This window comes from Schistosoma haematobium, chromosome ZW, assembly GCF_000699445.3.
Source record: "Schistosoma haematobium chromosome ZW, whole genome shotgun sequence".
Classification (NCBI taxonomy): Eukaryota; Metazoa; Platyhelminthes; class Trematoda; order Strigeidida; family Schistosomatidae; genus Schistosoma; species Schistosoma haematobium.
Genome location: NC_067195.1, coordinates 40,332,055 through 40,353,037, shown reverse-complemented (window position 1 = coordinate 40,353,037; position 20,983 = coordinate 40,332,055). Strand labels below are relative to the sequence as shown.

The 20,983-nt window shown below is 38.2% G+C and overlaps 3 protein-coding genes across 4 annotated transcripts; 2 read left to right on the top strand and 1 right to left on the bottom strand.

Moving 5' to 3' along the window:
* Positions 1-333: 333 nt before the first annotated feature.
* Positions 334-4,168, top strand: MS3_00003546 (uncharacterized protein). Its single transcript, XM_012940078.3, has 4 exons — positions 334-2,377; positions 2,411-2,547; positions 2,582-2,862; positions 4,126-4,168. Exons 1-4 carry the CDS (start codon positions 2,231-2,233, stop codon positions 4,149-4,151), a joined length of 591 nt encoding a protein of 196 aa, XP_012795532.3. The 5' UTR covers positions 334-2,230; the 3' UTR covers positions 4,152-4,168.
* A 4,004-nt stretch (positions 4,169-8,172) lies between these two features.
* Positions 8,173-15,714, bottom strand: CDK9_3 (P-TEFb-associated cyclin-dependent protein kinase Cdk9; the record flags this gene model as incomplete). Of its 2 annotated transcripts, XM_035733145.2 has the most annotated exons (5): positions 8,173-9,358; positions 11,524-11,791; positions 14,682-14,835; positions 14,868-14,958; positions 14,992-15,240. In XM_035733145.2, 5 exons carry the CDS (start codon positions 15,238-15,240, stop codon positions 8,858-8,860), a joined length of 1,263 nt encoding a protein of 420 aa, XP_035588809.1. In that variant the 3' UTR covers positions 8,173-8,857. The 2 variants fall into 2 exon arrangements, with proteins under 2 accessions (XP_035588809.1, XP_051071425.1); XM_051211369.1 differs by having other exon boundaries at positions 8,173-11,791; positions 14,682-14,958; positions 14,992-15,714.
* Positions 11,449-15,270, top strand: MS3_00003545 (uncharacterized protein). The gene has a single exon (XM_051211370.1). It carries the CDS (start codon positions 12,614-12,616, stop codon positions 13,223-13,225), a length of 612 nt encoding a protein of 203 aa, XP_051071426.1. The 5' UTR covers positions 11,449-12,613; the 3' UTR covers positions 13,226-15,270.
* Positions 15,715-20,983: the final 5,269 nt, after the last annotated feature.

The window sequence follows — 20,983 nt, the reverse complement described above, 5'->3', positions numbered from 1 at the left end:
CTTTTGTTTAACAGTGCTAATTATAGCCATTTTTGTGCTTCCATTACCTTCCATCATTGTTCCGCGGTTTTTGGTACTGTTCGCACGTACTCCTTTCTTCTGCTTTCGCTTGTACCATTCCTTGGCACGATCTCGGTATTCGTTCAATACCACGAGATCGCCAACAAAATAAATCTGGTTACGTTCGATCCTCGCCTTCTGATCTATTTGGCACGTGTTTCTTGGTAGCGGTGTTCATAGTTAATCTCAACTCGACGCCACGCTACAATTGGTAATCCCAATCCGACTACAATTCGTGAGCCCGACGTGATCGCCAATTGTAGTCGGATTGGGATTACCAATTGTAGCGTGGCGTCGAGTTGAGATTAACTATGAACACCGCTACCAAGAAACACGTGCCAAATAGATCAGAAGGCGAGGATCGAACGTAACCAGATTTATTTTGTTGGCGATCTCGTGGTATTGAACGAATACCGAGATCGTGCCAAGGAATGGTACAAGCGAAAGCAGAAGAAAGGAGTACGTGCGAACAGTACCAAAACCGCGGAACAATGATGGAAGGTAATGGAAGCACAAAAATGGCTATAATTAGCACTGTTAAACAAAAGCACATTAAAACACACACCGGTACAGTTGGTTATAATAATAATTGTTTTTATTAAACCAGTCGTGTTCTCGTGATAAACGTGAGTCACTACAAGCTCAAAGTGTTACATATCAAGTTGTCGTCAATAAATTGGTTCACACATAATATCTAAGTAATCAAGTTTCTAAGATTAGAGTCAACTTCACTTTTTCTCAAACTACAGAATGTCCTAGTGGTATCCCCAGGGCTTAGTACTAGAACTTCTCTCTTTATATACATGGCTTCCTCTGTATCGTCTGAGTTACTGCTTCAAACAGATGATGTTAAACTGTGGAGAAAAGTTTGAAACCAAGATGATAAGCTGGCACATCTGGAGGATCTAACTTAGCTTTAAAGTTTGGCGGATAACAGCGGATTTATTTTCAACACTTCAAAGTATGAAGTGGTTCTCTTGAGACTTGTTGCAGACTTCGCATACAGCTTAGGTAATTCCCCTGTAGAGGTGTCCAAAGTTGGGAAATATCTAATAGTCTTGCTATCTTATTTTCTTAAGTCTTACTCTAATTGCGGCGAAAATGCCTTTCGAGCAAAGCTTGCACTGGTTACGTTGAAGTCCTTTTTTGGCCAATCTGACAATAGAATGTTCCACCTAATCTTCAAGTTTTATTCGGCTTCATTTAGAGTATGGAAAGCAGTTTCCCCTCGCTCCAAAGGGGTAAAAATATACAAAAACGCACCCAGAAATCAGTTCAGTAACTCAACTTCTAGCCTTACAAAGAGCGCTTCAATTCACTAAATGTCTACCCATTAGAGTATATGCGTCTCTGATGTAACCTACTGATTTATATCTGTCTGACATATATATATTCCAATTACTCCTGGGAACCATCAAATACTTGTTTAAGCTCAGCCCCAACACAAACACTAAAATTACAGACACAGCATAGCAGAATGGACTGCAGGGACACCTACTCTAGGAGTAGTGAAATTTTGGGATTCGCTGCTAGTTGAGGTAGTCCAAGACACATCCCGGGAGTCCTCCAAGAGGAAACTTGACATATTTTTAAGGACAGGTGATAGTATTTCACTATAATTTACAGACATTTCCCTTTTGTTTGTTACATATATCTAGGTTCCCAACTGGAGGCATCGGGGACCCACTGCTACTAAATACAGAAACTCGTTAAGTGGAAGCTTCTATCCCGTCCACAACCATTCGAGTGGGACTTCATAAATGTCAACAAAAGTTTTTCTAAGTTCAGTGTTTTCCACATTTTCTTTTGTCTCTCGTACCAAGATTTGACTCAGTGTTTTGTTATGACGTTTGTTGTCATAATATGCCCATCTTTTTTATTAAAAGTTATTACTTCTCGATATATCAAACTGAATATAACCAATGCAGTCAAATGACTAAACGACGACCAAACAGCTGTTACCAAAGAGAAATCAATCTATTTATATAAGATTGTCACAAAAATATTAGCATAAATATGAGTCGTTTATTTCTAACTTAAATTACTGGCGTTTCCAGTTAAGGTTCGTTAGTTGTCCACATACTCGCCTCCGAGTATCCTTTTCAACTGTGTTACTTATGAAGTCCTAGAAAAACATGAAGATTTGTCTTTTGTTGTTCTCTATAGTCTCATGGTTGATCCATTACCGTCTACAAGTCAAACACAGCCCAGTAAGCCTTTTTCAGTGGATATTAGAGATTTTTTTGAAAGGATAATGAGACCCCGGCATCTAACATCCTGGAATCAAGTTGAAGAGGCCATAGATCTTTTGCAGAAAGTTTGTTCCATAAATATTGGCTAACATACATAGATGACCTATACACACTATGTAGTTAGAGAAAGCAAATTAAATAAAGAAGAGCCTGGACTCCATTACCACTATGTTGTGTATGTGTGCACTTTTGGCCACAAAAGAAAGCCTGAAGGTACTGGGCAAAGAGTTAAAGGGTAACTGGCTGTTATTTTACTAATAGCTTTTTAGATCAAAATTCACTGGCTGTAAATCCATGTTTAGAATCAGATATGAGCATAACAGATATATAATACCGGCTTCTAAAACAGTGCACAACCATCCGTGCGACAGGGAATATTTAACAAACGACCCTTGGTCCAGAAAGCTCAGCCAAGACCAGTTACAAGTTTTAACCCCGATGATCACAGTTGGTTCAGAACCAAATGAAATAATTAAATATGTTGATGAAACCTTCAACAAAACCATCACGTTCAACGATTATAAAAATCTCCGACACAAAGTTGCTAAAAGTAAGTTTCCTTATAGTTAAAGATTGTCGGGTTGTAGAATTCAAAAAGATGGTCTTACAAAGGTAGATTGTTTGACAGCCCTATGAATGTCACGATAATGTCAGTCAAATTTCCAGATTATGCTTCATTAAATCATATGTGTAAATTGTAAATGTATAAGCGGTTTCTTGAGATAATTGTTATCGATTCCACATATACAAACAAAAAAGTAAAAAGATCCCACTTGATAACAACTATTTGTTCCAATTAGTTATTACATATAACAATGGTCACGTATACTATATCCTTATATGCAATCTTTCTTTTATATATTACCACCTCTGAATTAACTACTTTTATGAATCCGGTATCCATCTTGTGTTAACGAGGTATGGCAACTTGGACCAATGCATATATGTGCCTGGTCTTACGTTGTAGCTGACTAACTGACTGATGGTCACGTATATTCAGTTACTGTTGCTCAATCTAAACTTGATAAAAACCTACGAATAAATCTAGACTCATCATGACAGAAGCAATAACAATTAAAGCATTTCCAATATACTTTGTTGGATGTCTAAACCAAGGAGTATTAATAACACATCGTAGACTAAACGTTTCTGTAGAAAAGTTGTTTTCTGCGGAATAGGGTTTCTTATACCATACCCAACCCTCCTTCATCGAGGCTACAGGCGAAGGTACAAGTCTTCTCTAAGAAACCTTGTTTGAAATCTCACAACCATTAAACAATATTGCGTTGGGATTTTTGCAGTCATTAACCATAATTTTCCTGTTGATAATTTCGGCAGCATATTTAACATTTCCATTAGGAACGACTTACTATTTATGTTGTCTTCGATGTAGAATCTTTTCAATCACCTCGACTGTTCCGGGATTTGGCAACTTCAGTTAATATACATACGTACCAGGTTTTACATTATAAACTAAGTGACTGGATTAACACTCGTGACCAGGGGTCGTTTACCACTGTCGTATAGGTAGTTTTCCTGTGTGTAGTAAGCTCAAATGAGTTATTCTCTTAGCTGATTCCAAACGTAAGTATATAAATAGTGTCGTTCGTCCTAACTTTCGGTAGTATAAACACCAGCTTATCGCACACAAATACAGCATAATAATACCGAGATTTATGTTTTGTTTCATTCACTTTGCTTTCTTTACTACAAAAAAATATGGAATTCATCTGTTAACAAGTATATTTGGTATAAGTTAAATTCTTTTCTCAAGCTAATACTTGGTTCACTAGTATTTTCCTTCCCATTTCAGATAATCAAAAAAAAGAAACTAGATAATCTATTGCTGATGTACATACTCTAAATTTAATAATTAAATTATAAATTTTAATTTCAAATCGATGTATCCTGTGCGTTTACATCATAACTCGTTCTCTTATATATAAATACTGACGGGTTTGTGACATGTATACACCTAATCAATCAGGTATTTGTAAAGGAAACTAAACAGATATATACATCCAAACATAATCTAAGTACCAACATTTTGTTTATGCCTGTATCGGTACGCAGTTAACTGCTGCATGATTCACCTGTCCCTTAATAATGATGAGTTCTCGAGTCGCTAGCTGAAACCTCTGTTTATACAAAACAAGGTTGCCCAACCGTAGCAACTACCTTGCCATAGTGGTTGAGATTTTCCATCGTGATGACTCAACCCAGCTATATTGACTGAAACGTTTCTTCAGGTCTTACTATACCAAGTCGGCTTAGGAACGGTAAGGTTCTGTTCGACTAAACGGGGCTAATAACTTGAAAAGATAGTGACACACTCGGTTGCCTTTTTTGCCGGTGCGGCTCAGGCGAAATAAACGACAAATTTTGTGGGAAGCTATTTAACCTCACTCGAAAGGTTAAACGCCCTGATGTAATAATGGTGGGTGATTTTAATGCTCAGGTTGGCAGACTAAACCAAACAGAAAGACACTTAAGCGGGTCATACGCTGTTGTGGCTCAGCGAACAGATAACGGCGACCGTTTGTTGCAACTATGCTCAGATAACCATGTGTTTCTAGAAAACGCCAACTTTAAACATACGGATAGACATCGTCTGATGTGGCGACCTCCACAATCGACTCATTGACGAACTCAAATAAATCATACTGACACTAATCATCGTTGGAGAGGCTTAACAGAAGACTGTCGTTCACTCTGAAAAACATGTTTGGACTCGGATCATGCTCTAGTCCGGACACATATTTGTCTGCATCTTACTGGACGTAGAAGAGCTACAGTAAGAAAAACCCTTGAAGTTCGACTTAGTAATAAACAAGTTAGGAATATGTTTCAGAAACAACTGGAGGAATTCGTCAACCGTGGGAGTAATATCCATAACACTGGCATCTACCAGTAACTTATATCAACAGATTGGGAGAAATCAGATTTCTGCGGCGTCTACGAAATTGATGGATGCTCGTAAACCCACCTCGTCTGTTTCTGAACACTATGAGGACTGGAGGCAGCCTTTACATACGTTCGTAGAAAGCATACGTAACAATCGTTGGTGGCGAAAAGCAAAAGAGATGGAAAAGACGGGAGCGTTAGGTAATAGTAGGCAATTGTTATTGAGGTTGAGAGAAATATAAGTAATCTGACGCAAGCGGGAGCATTAGAGTCTGACGGAATAAAGTCTGAGATTCTTAAGGGTGATGGCCCTTTTTTCTGCAGCCAACTGCAATTTTAGCTAAAATCTGGGGACTGGACGTCATGTCATATGACTAGTCTTCTCAGTCATTAAGAAAGGACAAAAGTTCCCTTTTGATAATCACAGAGGAATCAGTTTAACTAATGTAGTGACTAAAATATTAGCCTCAATAATACTTCAACATCATGAGCTCGTGAAAAAAAAACGAGGGAATTAGTCTGGTTTCAGACCTAAACGTGGATGCATAGACCAATATTCACCCTTCGACAGGTTCCAGAACATAGACATGCTTCTCGACGTCCGACTATAGTTGTAGCAGCATACAACTCTGTTGATTGTAAGGTTCTTTGGCAGTCTCATTGAAAGGCATCACAAAGAAGTACAATGACTCTGTACAGGCCCTCTGCACGACGCGCGATGCTGGCTGGTGTTGGGGATGGTTGGAAGAAAGTTAGGGGTGGTCAAACCAAAACGTGGCATCAGTGCTTGGAGTCACTAACTTCTGGTCTGAGCCATGTTGGTAGATGCAGGCTACTTGGTTGGGGTCCGCATGACTATCGTAACCGATGGTTGGAGAATCTTAGTGACATGGCTCAGAATCGATCACAATGGCGTCGGTACATACACTCTTTGGCTTCCCTTAAACTATTTTGCTTTATGTACTATATCCTTATATGCAACCTTTCTTTTATATATTACCATCATTGAATTAACTACTCCTATGAATCCGGTGTTCATCTTGCTGTGCTAATGCGGTATGGTAAATTAAACTGATACATATATGTGCGTGGTCCTACGTTATAGCTGAATGACTGACTATTCAAACGGTCAGGTTATGGTCATCGTCGGGCCAGTCCACTTCGTTATAGACACCCTTCTAAAGACATCGCTCATGGTCTGGATCTTTAGGAGTTGGTCTTTTTCTAGGAAATTCACTTGCTGACTCAGAATACGCAGATGATAGAATTCCGTTTCGTCAAAACAATGCAAACGTGTTTAGGGTGCGATTCTCTTTCTAACTTGTAAAATGTTACTTCAGGATTGGTGTCAGCGCCTGAATTAGTGGTAAAGAGTGGAGTATCGACCGCTTCATTTATATTTGGTAGTCTCGTCAGTCCTGATGTCTAACGAAATCTCGGCACGGATTCAGAGGGTTCGACTGACTTTTGCCAACCTGCGTTTTAGGCGAGATATCCGTCTTTTAACCAAAGGATGAGTTTAATGCCCATCAGTCCGCTCCGTTCTAACTTATGGATATGAAACGTGACCATTAAAAACAGAAGATATCCACAGGTCACTAGTATCCGGTCAAGGATGTCTCCTAGGTTTCGCTCGTATATTTTGAGACTACCGAGTAAGAAATGCTTTGGTTAGGAATAGGGTACTAGGTGAGTATGGCAAATCGGCTGATGAGGCAATAAATCTTCATCAACGAAAGTGGTTGGGACATGTGAGTTATGTCTAACCACTGCCTACCTTGACGGGAGATGTTGTGTGGTGTAGTGTGTTGAAGGAAAGATACGGGCAGCCAAACCAAAAGATGGCATCAATCCACGAAGTCATTTAAAACTGGACTGAGCCATGTTAATAGGTGTAGACTACTTGAATGGGTCCATGTGATTATTGTAACCGATTGTTAGAGACTTTGAATGGTATGGCTTAAAATCGTTTGCAATGGCGCAGGTGCATCGATTATTTGTCTTCCCCCGAATTCTCAATTCCTCGGAACGCTTTGTCATTTCACTAACACTACAGTTCCGGGATTTGGTCTGGCAATTTCATCACTTAGTGTTAATGGAGTGTTGCAAGTTGAACCGATGTACATACGTAACAGATTCTGCGTTATGACCAACTGACTGACGCTGATGTACCTAAATCTCAGTATTAATGTTCGAAATGAGGCCGAAACTCAATACCTAATGCTTTGAGCATCCGATCATTATCCAGTAAGCTCGCAACCAAAGAATGTTTGGATAATCACCTTTGAATGAACTTATGCTAATAGATGCCAATTGACTGCAGTCAAACTATGACGTAGATATCTATCACGTTCAAAAGTACGATTCTTTTTTAAATATTAGCTATATTTATATTGATGATGAAGTGAAAGTACTAATGTTAGTACAGTGGAAGTATTTAACCACATATGGGATTTAAATAGAACTAATACTATCAAAAAGCCAGTGGATAGTGATTTATTGCATTGTAAGTCGTAAAAACCAACTTTGATGCAATTATTTACTATTATTTTTAAACAGGCAGTTTATACACTCATAATGGCTGTTTTATATAAATTAGCTTTTATTCAGGGTTATAAGAATAATGGAAAAATGAAGCTAATATTTTTGCTGAATAGTTATACTCAATTGATAGATAGTGCAAATGACATGGTTTAACGTAATGTAAATTATACATACAGTCAGGAAATGTTTTGAACATATGAACATACAATACTGCTTGATACCTTCAAGATGTCATTCATTTTGTTTGTCCGGCCGCCTTATTGCTATACGTAGTCAGTATATACATAACATACAAAAGCATCCGTGGCCTGAGTCATTCAACTGGAAGTCACTCCGAAATCAGATTAGGGGTCTCTATTATTATGCGCTGGATAATTTACTAAGAAACAACTTGCTCAGAACCAAAGCAAATATTGCAGTTGGTCCGATATATGATCAACGTTCTTCCGAATTCTGTTGAATTTACTTACAAATTAGGAAAGTACCATATGGCCAGTTAATTAATTAAGCTTAACTCCAGACGTAACAACCAGTTGCTTAAATATTAGACCTATAATTATTGATATTGAGTAACCAATTTAAAACATGTTGGAAATAAGTAACTTGTTGGGATCAGATCATTAACTTGGTCTGAATTCGATAGCCGTAATCACCATATGGCGAATTCTTTTTGGTAGCATGTAGCCTGTTGAAGTATAAACATGTTTAATCCAGACCTTACGATTAAAAAACCAGCGAGCGTTCTCAGAAGTAATATTGTTTGCTGCAATAGGACACTAGTTTACACAAGTAACTAGTAGTCGAAGTAAGCAGATAGAATCCCAATATTTCTATAGCGTATATTAAATACATCTGTCACATGCAATAAGTTGCAAACATTATTGCGCAAAAAAGAATGAATACATAGAAATAGAGGTATAAACACCAAGTGTTTATGGTATTCAGATTGCATGACGTGGAAAGATGAAAAACGGAGTCAATCCCAAAGTAAACATTGACAAAAAAGACGGAAAATAAGATTAAAGATCAAAGTGAATTATTTACATATGAGTTTTGAAAGAAATGTTTCAAAAAGTATTGCAGACAAGCACACCAGACTAAAAAACACGCTCATAATACGAATTGTCATCTGGTATAGGTGGACGACGATTAGGATGCATGATGCCAGGCCCACTAAGATAATTCATTTGCTGCCCAGGCCCGACAACTGGACCACGTACAATTCCTGGACGATTTGCTCCTTGTAACATACGACCACGAGCGTTATTTGACGACAAGAATTCCAGATAAGATGTCCCGGATTTGGAAAAAGATCGCAAGTCACCTACTGGAGGATCTTCATAAAAGTAGTCATGTGAAAGCGCCTGCTCAGCATCAAGACGTTTGCTGGGATCTAAGACAAGTAATTGGTCAATGAGATCTACAGCAGCAAGCGAAGAAATTTTGGGGGTCAATTTCTCTCGAACATGTCGTTTAATGTCCTGAGGTAGACGAGCTTCTCTAAATGTTTCCAAACGTTCTACACCTGGCCATATTTCAGGTGTTATAGATCCGCAGAGATTAATGATAAGGTTCAACTGACTAATTTCGTTGTCCCCCTAGAAAAATGCAATATCAACAAATTTGATTGAGAAGAAATCCAGAGACCTTTTGCCAATACGATTCTTTATATTAACTGGACCAAAAGAATTACCAGTCATACAGTAGAAATAATCATTTATTTATTTTAACACATAGATATTGGTACAAAGAGGCACCAAATACATATGCACCACACAAATCTCATTCGATATGTGTGAGTGCTGTGATACTGCCCGGGTGCCCGAACCGAAGCAGGTGGTTTTCTTAGGGGGCCACACCCCGAGCCTTCGACCTGAAGGTCTGATCCACAAGGTATTGGAGCATTGTAAGGAGATGCCTTCCCATGGAAGCCGGTGACCAACGAGTGGTTCATACGCCATTTGTTCCCGCAGGATACTGGAGCCCATGTGCACCACTGGTTTGGAATCCGGTTAAAGCGCCGGACATTCGCTTCTCGTCCTCTCATTTTCGCAAAAACTCCCGCTACGAGAAGGCAGTGAGTAGGACTTCCCCGGCAGAGGATATATACGCGTGGCCATGTGAGAGCATTTCGAGAGGGAGAGCGGACTCTCCCCACTCTCGGCCGTACCTTTATTTAGAAGAAATGAAGGTAGGAAGGGAAACTAACAGTTTATCTAAAACTGCACTAGATGGTTGATGACTAATTTCGATGTATGTATCACTTAAGTAACTGTGATCTAAGTGCATTAGTTCATCTATCATTGACATGAGTCAGTCTACCAAAGTATGTATTTACACGATTGATTCGTTTATTTTAAATTACACACGGATTTCTATTATTGTTCTTTTACACAGTCGTTTTACTATACTTTAAGTTCCAACCAAACACATCAAAAATACTTGTTATTAAAACCTTGTCGACTTAATACTTGTTGCACGGATTTAGAGTTTGCAGATAGACTTCAAAGACTGAAGAAAAATCTGGAGGCGATTTTAATAAATGCTCACAATACAACCTATCGACTCCGAAAAAATTCCTAAATCTTCACTAGAATTATAAATGTTGCATTCATTACCTCCGTCTTTCCAAGAGTCGCGTTACTGATGGTTTTTCAAATAAAACTAATAAGATTCATTTAATCGTTAAACTATTCCATTACATACTTTATGTTCACCCTTGAGTCATATAAGATTACTTCCAAGTTTGTATTGTTAACTTCATCCAAACCTTCCCAATATCCAATCTTAACGCGATGTTATCCGTGAAATCAGAAAATTTCCAGTGGGACCTTTTCGTAGGACGGTCAACACAAAATAAAACCTAAGCCGATAATTATTGTATTAACAATGAAGTGAAGTAAGAAAAAATGTAAACTGCTGGTGTCCACTATTATTATCACCTTCACCTTGATTAGTTTGTACAAAATGAAGTTCTCGATTTTGTTACTTCTCCTGTTTGACGAACTTTATTGATGAAGTGTCATTTTTAGCGCGACTTAGGAAACAGACAAAAAATCCATCTTTAAGGAGAACTTTAGAAATTATAACTTACTTATCAAGCACAAATTTGTGCGTTCGAACTTGAGTCATGCGTTTTGTGTGAGGGCCAATGATACTAGCCCAATGCTCAAACTGAAGTAGTTTTGAGAGTTGGTTTTGAACCCGTAACTTACTGAACAACCGCTGAATCCCTCAACCAAATCGTAGATCTGCGAAATCTTAATACAATTTAAGTATTAACCCAACTCCTAATCACTTGAATTTAATTATTTTCTGATTACCTAATAAATTACATTGATGATTTTTGTTAAACCGATCTACAGTATTATGACTGACAATCACTTCTCGAAGCTTATTATCGTGAAGAAACGACCAAGCTGTATAGGGACGTCACCTTCACAAGCTGAAGTGAGCGACACATAATTAAATTTGAACATCTATGTGAAAGATAATTCGCTTACACTAGAAACATTTATGACTCAGATAATAGATAAGTTGGTTTTCCTAAAGTAAAATAATTAAGTGATAGATTGTTAGTGTCGTTTCGTACGAAATGGAAGCCATAGTACATTATGTTACTTGCAATGACTATCAATTACGACATATTTTACGAATACGAAAACTGGGGTTTTATTTACTAAAATAGTTCAACGAGTATTATTTGTATTGTATAGAATCAAACGAGAAAACTGCATTATTCATTTGACATAATTCAAGTTACCTGCATAATAGGATACTTTGTCCATAATTCGGCCATAATACAACCAGCACCCCACATATCTACAGGCTTTCCATAATGACGGTCATTTAGGAGAATTTCAGGAGGTCGATACCACAAAGTAACAACTCGTCCAGTATAACGTGTTGGGCGATCAGGACGAAGAGAGGCAACAGTTGTTCGAGCCAGACCAAAATCTGCTATTTTAAGAATGCCGTTTTTATCAATCAAAATGTTCGCAGCTTTTAAATCCCGATGGAGGACATTGTTTCTGGAACGAAAGAAATTCTATGTGTTCATGAGGACCACATTAATACAAATTATGTAAACAGGCGTATACGGAAATGTTTGACCAGAGAGGATACAAACGAAACCACAACGTTGTGCCGTATATGATTGGAGATCGGACAACTGCCAACAACTAAACATACATAATTAAATAGTTCAACAATTATCAAGTGCTGATCAAACCCAAAAACGTTTCTACCTACTAATACACTTGAATATTATCTTATAAACAATATATCGCCTTTAGGTAGAAAATACACATACAGAAACCAAGACGAAAGAATCTTGAGGGAAATTTACTTATAACTTAGCATAAAAACAAAGTAAATAGATGGACACAAACTACCAACAAACACCTGGTATTGACACAAATATACCGTCCTAATACAAAAAATTACTGATTATAAAGGTTAAGATAGACTTACTTTGCTACCTGGTACGTACTTACTTACTCCTGTTACTCCTAATGGAGCAAAGGCCGCCGACCAGCAATCTCCAACCCACTCTGTCCTGGGCCTTCTTTTCTAGTTCCATCCAATTCTTGTTCATTTTTCTCATGTCTATCTCCGTTACCCGGCGTAATGTGTTCTTTGGTCTTCCTCTCTTCCTTTGGCCTTGAGGATTCCATGTTAGGGCATGTCTTGTGACGCAACTGGGTGCTTTCCGCAATGTTTATCCTATCCACTTCCAACGCTTCTTCCTAATTTCTTCCTCCGCTGGGATCTGGTTTGTTCTTTCCCACAGTTGGTTGTTGCTAATAGTGTCCGGCCAACATATCCGAAGTATTTTGCGTAGACAACGGTTAATGAACACCTGTATCTTGTGGATGATGGTTTTCGTAGTTCTCCAAGTTTCCGCCCCATACAGTAGAACTGTCTTGACATTTGTATTGAAAATCCAGATCTTGGTGTTAGTTGACAGTTGCTTTGAGTTCCAGATGTTCTTCAATTGTAAATATGCTGCTCTTGCTTTACCGATCCGCGCTTTCACATCTGCATCAGACCCACCGTGTTCATCAATGATGCTGCCCAAATATATAAAGGTTTCTACATCTTCCAAATCTTCTCAGTCAATTGTGACTGGATTGGAGCATGCTGTGTTGTATTGGAGAATCTTTCTTTTCCCTTTGTATATATTGAGACCTACTGCTGCTACATTGGTCGTCTTCTCCTGCATTTGTTGTTGCAATTGCGATAGGAGAGCTAGATCATCTGCGAAGTCTAGATCGTCCAGCCGCATCTTAGCTGTCCGTTGTATCTCGTGCTTTTTCCTAGATCTTGACGTCTTAATGATCCAGTTGATAACCAGGAGAAAGAGAAAGGGTGAGAGTAAGCAACCTTGCCTGACACCGGTCTTTACCTCGATCGAGTCTGTCAATTGTCCTCCACGCACAATTTTGCAGTTGAATCAATCATAGGAATTCCGTATGATATTGACTATCTTCTGAGACACGCCGTAGTATCGAAGAAGGTTCCATAGTGTTGTTCTGTCCACGCTATCAAATGCTTTTTCGTAGTCAATGAAGTTGATGTAGAGTGATGGATTGCATTGAATTGATTGTTCCACAATGATCCGTAGAGTTGCGAGTTGGTCTGTACACGATCTATCCTTACGGAATCCTGCCTGTTGGTCACGAAGTTGGGTGTCTACGCAGTCTTTCATCCTGTTTAACAATACCCTGTTGAGGACTTTTCCCGGTATTGAGAGAAGAGTGATGCCCCTGTAGTTATCCCAGTTGCTGGGATCGCCTTTCTTTGGTATTTTGATCAGAAGTCCTTTCCAGTTTGTTGGTACTTCTTCCTCATCCTATATCTTATTGAAGAGAATGTGGAGTATCCTTGCAGTTACTGCTACGTCTGCTCTCAGTGCCTCTGATGGAATGTTGTCTGGTCATGCTGCTTTGCCACTCTTGATTTGTCTGATGGCCATGCTGATTTCTTCAATTGTTGGTGGGCCAGCACTGATTGGGAGGTCCGTGGGTGCAGCTTCGATATTGGGTGGGTTCAGTGGGGCTGGTCGATTCAAGAGTTCTTTGAAGTGTTCTACCCACCTGTTTCGTTGTTCTTCAATGTTGGTGATTACCTTGTCTTCCTGGTACGTGGAGGAATTTTATTTAATGAACAAAGTACACAACCATTGCATAAAAAATTGGGAGGTTCACTAAGAAATAACATAATGTACCATATATCTAATTCATCTTTTGATAACATCACTTGCGAGCTATGATAACTTAATACACTGAAAGCTGAGTTAATGCAAAAACTTCACTTGAACTTTTTTAGTATTATTATTCTAGCTTTAATGAAGATTTACCTGAAGAAATGTTTACTCATTATTCTTTGAGAAAGCCAAGTGAACTTAATAATCCATGCTGAGATCTCATTAGAAACTAACCTACTTCAGTTGATGGGACTTCCTAGTGGAGTGAACACGCGCAACTACTTTGTTCTTTAGTATCGATCTAGGAGTCGACCTAAACCTATTCTGAAGCTGTATTTTGGATGTAGATGGAAAAAACGCATCCCAAAAATGTTTGCATTTGTGACACAAATTAGTCTGATACACTCAGCTTTGAGTTAAACTATGGACTGGAAATACTGCTAGACTGTTAAATCTAACTACACAATAGGCCTGTCCTGCTACCTTTGAGTTAGTCAGTTCGTCTCGTCGCCAAGCCTAGAATATAAACCCGTTTGTTAACGGGTTACCAATAACGGGATGGAACATTGTAAGATTTTGAGTGACACATAGTAAGAGTGAGTTCAAGTGCTCTTATAGCATGAATCTTGAAAAATCCTTAACCATCGAAGACACGAAAAATGAAATATTACTTAAGGCAGCATAGCGAAAAATAAGGGTCCCAACAAACTTACAGATGCAAGTAGAAAACGCCAGTAAGTAGTTGTTTCATTATTGCTTTTTTGACTGGTTCAGTGAAATCAATCTGCTGACTTAAACCAGCAAGATCATGATCACAAAACTCAAAAACAAGATAGAATTGTGGTTTGAATCCATTACCAGCATTTGCTGAGAATAGCGTGAGGTAGAAATAGGCTTACGTGGACTATGGCATATTTCCTTTAGACACACAATATTTTCATGATTGAGGGATTGTAATATGCGTATTTCTCGTAACGCAGTAATAGGAAACTTTAAAATTGGTATGTTAAAAGTGCTACATACTCCTTCTTTTTCTTGTTCCATCCGAATTCGTTTCAGTGCAAAATGCTGTTTTGTTGATTTATGCCGCACCTTAAAAACCTCCCCAAACGTACCCTGCCCGATTTTCTGTAGTCGCACGTATTGATCGACTGGCTTGGTCTTTGATATCCCTTCCAGCTCTCTCTCTGCCATTGTGAAAAACTTTGTGTAGTCTGCTTGAAGATCTGACAGCAACTCCACTCGATAACTGTCATCTTGAAGCAGAGCCATGAGATGGTTCCGAAAATGCTTGATTTACCACTAGCCCTCAATGTTTCAATCAACAAAAAGTTGCTCAATGCCCAATATCTTTATTCTGATTCTAAATTTTCTGATTTTTGGATAGAAAGACGATGGTCTGCATTTTTCGCCTTCAATCGCGTGATTGTAGTTGTCTAACTTTGTCCTAGATAGTTGGGCAAACTAATGGTGTGTTTTGATATGTCATCAGAATTAGTAGTTATGTAAAGATCTGACCTCTACTTGAATGTGAGAGGAAGAGATGAGTAGAATAGAGGTCCTGTTAAGGTATCTTTTCACTCACGCCTGAATGCTAAAGGCAAAACGCTGACTGTAAACAATTTGGTATTGATTTCCTAGCATCCTGACAACTCACCCTAATCGCCCTATTTTGGAGAAAAACCATAAAATCTGTGGTACTCAGTTTTCTGGACAAACAGGTAATAATCAGTCCACTGCATAACCCCTTTAAGATGAAGTTACAACTATTAATAGTAATTTCTATTGTGATCATGAACTTCAGTCAACATTACATAACCGATATGTACGTTTTCTTTTACTATGTCACGGGACGAAGAGGCATCGGCTTTACACCTCTTTTCAAAACATCTCACACCATGCAGTTGAGTTGTTTGTGCTGTCCACGACTTTGATTATTGATTCTGTCCAGCCTGATTACAGCTAATTGTCTCTTTTAGACTAATAATTTAGAGCGTAATGAAAGGGATAAAAGATGGGTTACAGCCAACAGCTTGTCAAATTTGATGGGCTACCCTCAATCAACCTTTTACAGAAGGTTGAGGAAGTTCAAATCTGATTTTGAGAAAAAGTATCAGATAATGCCCACTGACAATGTAGACTACAATTCAGTTGATGACACCTCTACAGAGCGATGTAGCAGTATTGTCCCAGAATCGGCCACCGCCTCATGTGGTTACATTCCCCAGAACATTCCCGAACTGCCTTATTATTCATGGGGGACCATTTGAAGGTCCACATGCACTGGTAGACCCAATAAAATAGCACTGAATCCTTCATTCATTATCCGACAAGTCAATGTATCTCTGCCTTGGAAGAATGATAACTGGATCTTGAATTGTGACCATCCAGAACTGAAGAATCGATGACGCGGAATTAACATATTCAGCAGATGAGTCCGCTCTTTGATCTCAAATACCGTTTCGTTCTCGTGGTATTTTACCTGTCCTTTAAGGATATTTAGTAACTCAGGATGATCCGATTTCTAAAGTGGGGGGTGCTATGCTAGGAACTCATTTAATCGTAAGACAGTGATGTAAGTCTACATAAATTAAGCGATCGCACCACAGCAACACTAGTCCGATGGATAGAGGCTATGAACTGAATACTACGAGAAAGCCTGTTAAACCAGAGATGGTTCAAGATCCTCAGGATTACCCCTATCGTAAAGTATATTTTTAAACTGAAACAACTTGTTTTTCATTATGCGATACACCCCTTAAAGTTTAAAAGTTTTATTTGTCACTCATTTGAGTGAGGTGTAATATTGCCATGCTTTATTATTATATCCAAGAAAGGCGGCAATTCGTTTGGCAAAAACATGTATTCAAACCGTGCTCCATCACATTCATGAGAATCCTACTGCAAAATGGATTATATGGCGCTCATGTATACAAACTTTTCCGTTAAAATCAGACGCATTCAAATCATCCGGTTGTTTTACCTAAAGTGAAATGTGGTCTACAGCAGGTTGGGCCATGGTAAATAATACTTAGTATAAATACGTAATGTTTAAATGTAAATAAATTTCCCATTTTGCCTTTTGGTAAATAAAGAAGGAACGAATTGAGCAAAGAAATTTCTTTTCAATTAGTTTTTCATCATGGCTTTACACTAATATATATATGTTTTACAATAATAATATAATACTCATTGAGTGGATACGTTACGTAATAATTACATAATGACATGTAAATTAACATTGAGTAATTGGAAGAAAGAGGATTATTAATATTCAAAGTAATTATTAAATCACGAGGTTGCTACGTTGCGTAATATATGAAAAGAGAAGGAACAGAATTCTAACGGATGGTCAATAGGATAGTAGTTACGTAAGAATCAAGAGATGAGTGTTGAGAAGTTATAAAGTTCAAAAGCAACAGAAACGAAATTGCAAAAGTTAAAAAAACAAGTGGAAGAAGTATGAAAAATAGTTCTTATGATGGAAATCTTATACTGAAGGCCAGGGCGGAGAAAGTGATTGTACGAATTTCTTTTGGATGCAAAGGTCAGGTTTGTGAACGTGGATTGCGATGGCTTCCGCAAGGTGCAAAAGGCGCACTCGTAAACCATGTGGTAGACTTGATGGAATGTTGTAGATAACCTTAAAAGCTTTGTTCAATTCGACTTGATGACCTGTGTCAACCAAGTGAGAGAGAATAGAACTTTTAATCACTTTCACCTGTAGGGCCAGCGAAATGTCACTAGGCCCTAGTCAAGTCATCCGGCAGTTGGGTTATTGAATATCGAGCAACTCATCGATCCTCTCAAGGTCAAGGACAACCAACGCGCATCGGTTAATTGTGTGCCATGGACTGGCCCGTGCGGCAGTGATCTTAATTTCGATTGTATCTACTTTAACTAATATATTTCTGCAATAACGTCCCCTGTGTTGTACAGTCTTCAGAGCATCTATGGTACCTTGATACGTCGATGGGGCAGTCGACGTAAGGTGCTGACCATGAGGTGTGACTTCGACATTAGCTAGTTTGTCACATCATTCACGTCTAACTCGAGTAGGCATCCAATCATTTTGACATAGATCATCTACGTTGGTGATTTACACACCTGTCCTTTGCTTAGCCATGTCGGATGACGTTCTGTAATGCGGTGACGGACCTGCCGAATTGTACGCCCTATATAACTGGCTTCACAGGAGCATTTGAAACGATAGATACACATAGATTTGGCGAATTCAGGCAGTCTGTCTTTAATGGATGTTCTTATTTTCGGGTGGTTGTAGAAGATGACATTTAATTTTGCAGCATTACATGTTTTTTGTACAGCTCTTCGTAGTTTCCCAGTCATGACTTCTTCAATGGTGTCATGTATGAATTGTACATAGACAAAACAAAAGCCCTTCTAAATGATAATAGCGAATTTCAGAAACTGGCTGTGAAAAATGACGTAGCAGACAAGATTGAAAAACAACTAACTGATTCACTGAAAGAAATTAAACAATAAGGTTTTATTTCAGAAAAGGTGTTCGAAATGTTGAAACCTACAGGAACAATTACACCAAGACTATATGGCCTACCAGAAATACACAAAAGTGGCTTGCCCTTTCGACTAGTATTAGATATGAATAACTCAGCGTATCATACTTTAGCAACATGGTTGGTGCAAATTCTTCAACCATTATACAAAGAAATTGTCAGACATAGTGTCAAAGATTCCTTTGAATTTGTTGAGAACACAAAAAATCTATCAGTCAAGAATAAATTCATGATATCACTTGATGTATCATCATTATTCACTAAAATTCCACTACTCGAAACGGTTGATTTTATTTGCAATGAACTAACGGTGAGACGCATGGAAACCCTGATTTGACTAGGGCCTAGTGACATTTCGCTGGCCCTACAGGTGAAAGTGATTAAAAGTTCTATTCTCTCTCACTTGGTTGACACAGGTCATCAAGTCGAATTGAACAAAGCTTTTAAGGTTATCTACAACATTCCATCAAGTCTACCACATGGTTTACGAGTGCGCCTTTTGCACCTTGCGGAAGCCATCGCAATCCACGTTCACAAACCTGACCTTTGCATCCAAAAGAAATTCGTACAATCACTTTCTCCGCCCTGGCCTTCAGTATAAGATTTCCATCATAAGAACTATTTTTCATACTTCTTCCACTTGTTTTTTTAACTTTTGCAATTTCGTTTCTGTTGCTTTTGAACTTTATAACTTCTCAACACTCATCTCTTGATTCTTACGTAACTACTATCCTATTGACCATCCGTTAGAATTCTGTTCCTTCTCTTTTCATATATTACGCAACGTAGCAACCTCGTGATTTAATAATTACTTTGAATATTAATAATCCTCTTTCTTCCAATTACTCAATGTTAATTTACATGTCATTATGTAATTATTACGTAACGTATCCACTCAATGAGTATTATATTATTATTGTAAAACATATATATATTAGTGTAAAGCCATGATGAAAAACTAATTGAAAAGAAATTTCTTTGCTCAATTCGTTCCTTCTTTATTTAAGTTTCATGTCAGAATTTTCACTCGCATAAAGTCCGTCAGCAAAAAACCATATGCATACTACTGTTAACGAATTGCATGAACAGTAGGCTGGAAGTTATTTTACAGTACACAAATATCTCATATGTCACTTAATTATCTACTTAATAGCCGTTTAGATATCGTTTGACTTCGAAAATAATGGTTCGGAATCAGTCTATCCGATATTTTGACAAGAAGTATTCATTACTGTTTTTTATATCGAATTTATTGGTCTTAAATGATGTGTCAAACCACACTTTCTGGTCCTTACAAGTAGGCACTCCGTTTGTGTAAAACTGACGTTTAATTCAAGAGGTCGTGTTTTACAAATCTGGTGTTTGCGTCGCCGCTTCAGTTTACTTACGTTGGGGCTGCAGATTGCTGAGTCGTTTATCCTAACTTCCTGACAGATTTTCTTTAAGTATCATTATGCTACTTATTGGGCCTGCCGTGGGTGTAAATCCTGAATAAACAACCAGCACTGGCAATGCTATTATCTGAATGTTATCTCTGCGTAATAATTCCAAAATAAATGAAGCCAAACGTCTAGCGTGGTAGTGTAAAAACGTATACGTGAATTATAGGTTCATGTATCCAAACATATGAAATCTAAAATAACTGGTTATCGTCAGAAATTCGTTATTGTTATTATTTTATTGTTTTTTTATTCGGTATTATATTCCCTGTACAATATAGAATTCTAAGAACAAAGTACTTCAACAAGTATCCGTTTCTCATTTTTTTGATCATTCCTGAAAATAAATGCTAAGTGGTCGCCAGTTAGATGTTGGCAGTGTCTCTATGCTACCATCAGAACCTTAAAAGACTTATTGGTAAACTGTAAGAGAAGTGAAAGTACTTTTTCGAAATAGTGTCAAGATGAGCTAATTAAAAATAACATCTGTAATCCTCTCGTTATACAACACTGGCATATATCTGGTTTGTTCTATATCTGTCGTTGGAAATGATTTTCGCACAAGCTTGGGAAAAACACCATGAATTAACTTATTTACTGGACTAGTTCATCAGGAGGGACAGCGACTGAGAGACTATACATTGTTTAAATCGTTGCCCTGGGCAACAGGAGGTTTTAAGTAATGTGACTGACTTGGATCACATTGAATCAGTGACTGTGCGAACTTTGACAGTGATCCTTCGCTCACCAGTCTATCGTTACTTGTGAGATCACCTCATGTCGAAAATCCACGTTCCATGGTTTCAAGAAGCAACACCCCTCTATCAAAAATATAGTAACTATGTTAAGCAGGTATACCTGTGACCTCAGAAGCAATGATAAGAGGGATGTCATGCATGATACGGTCGGCCATAATAATTTTTTGAAATGCTCCAGGCACAATGGCAACTTAAAACTGTTGGTTGATTGGTTTAGATCATTTTCGCAGGGTACGTCATTTATATTTACGCCAATTATGCGTTGCACCAACGCACAGAATCC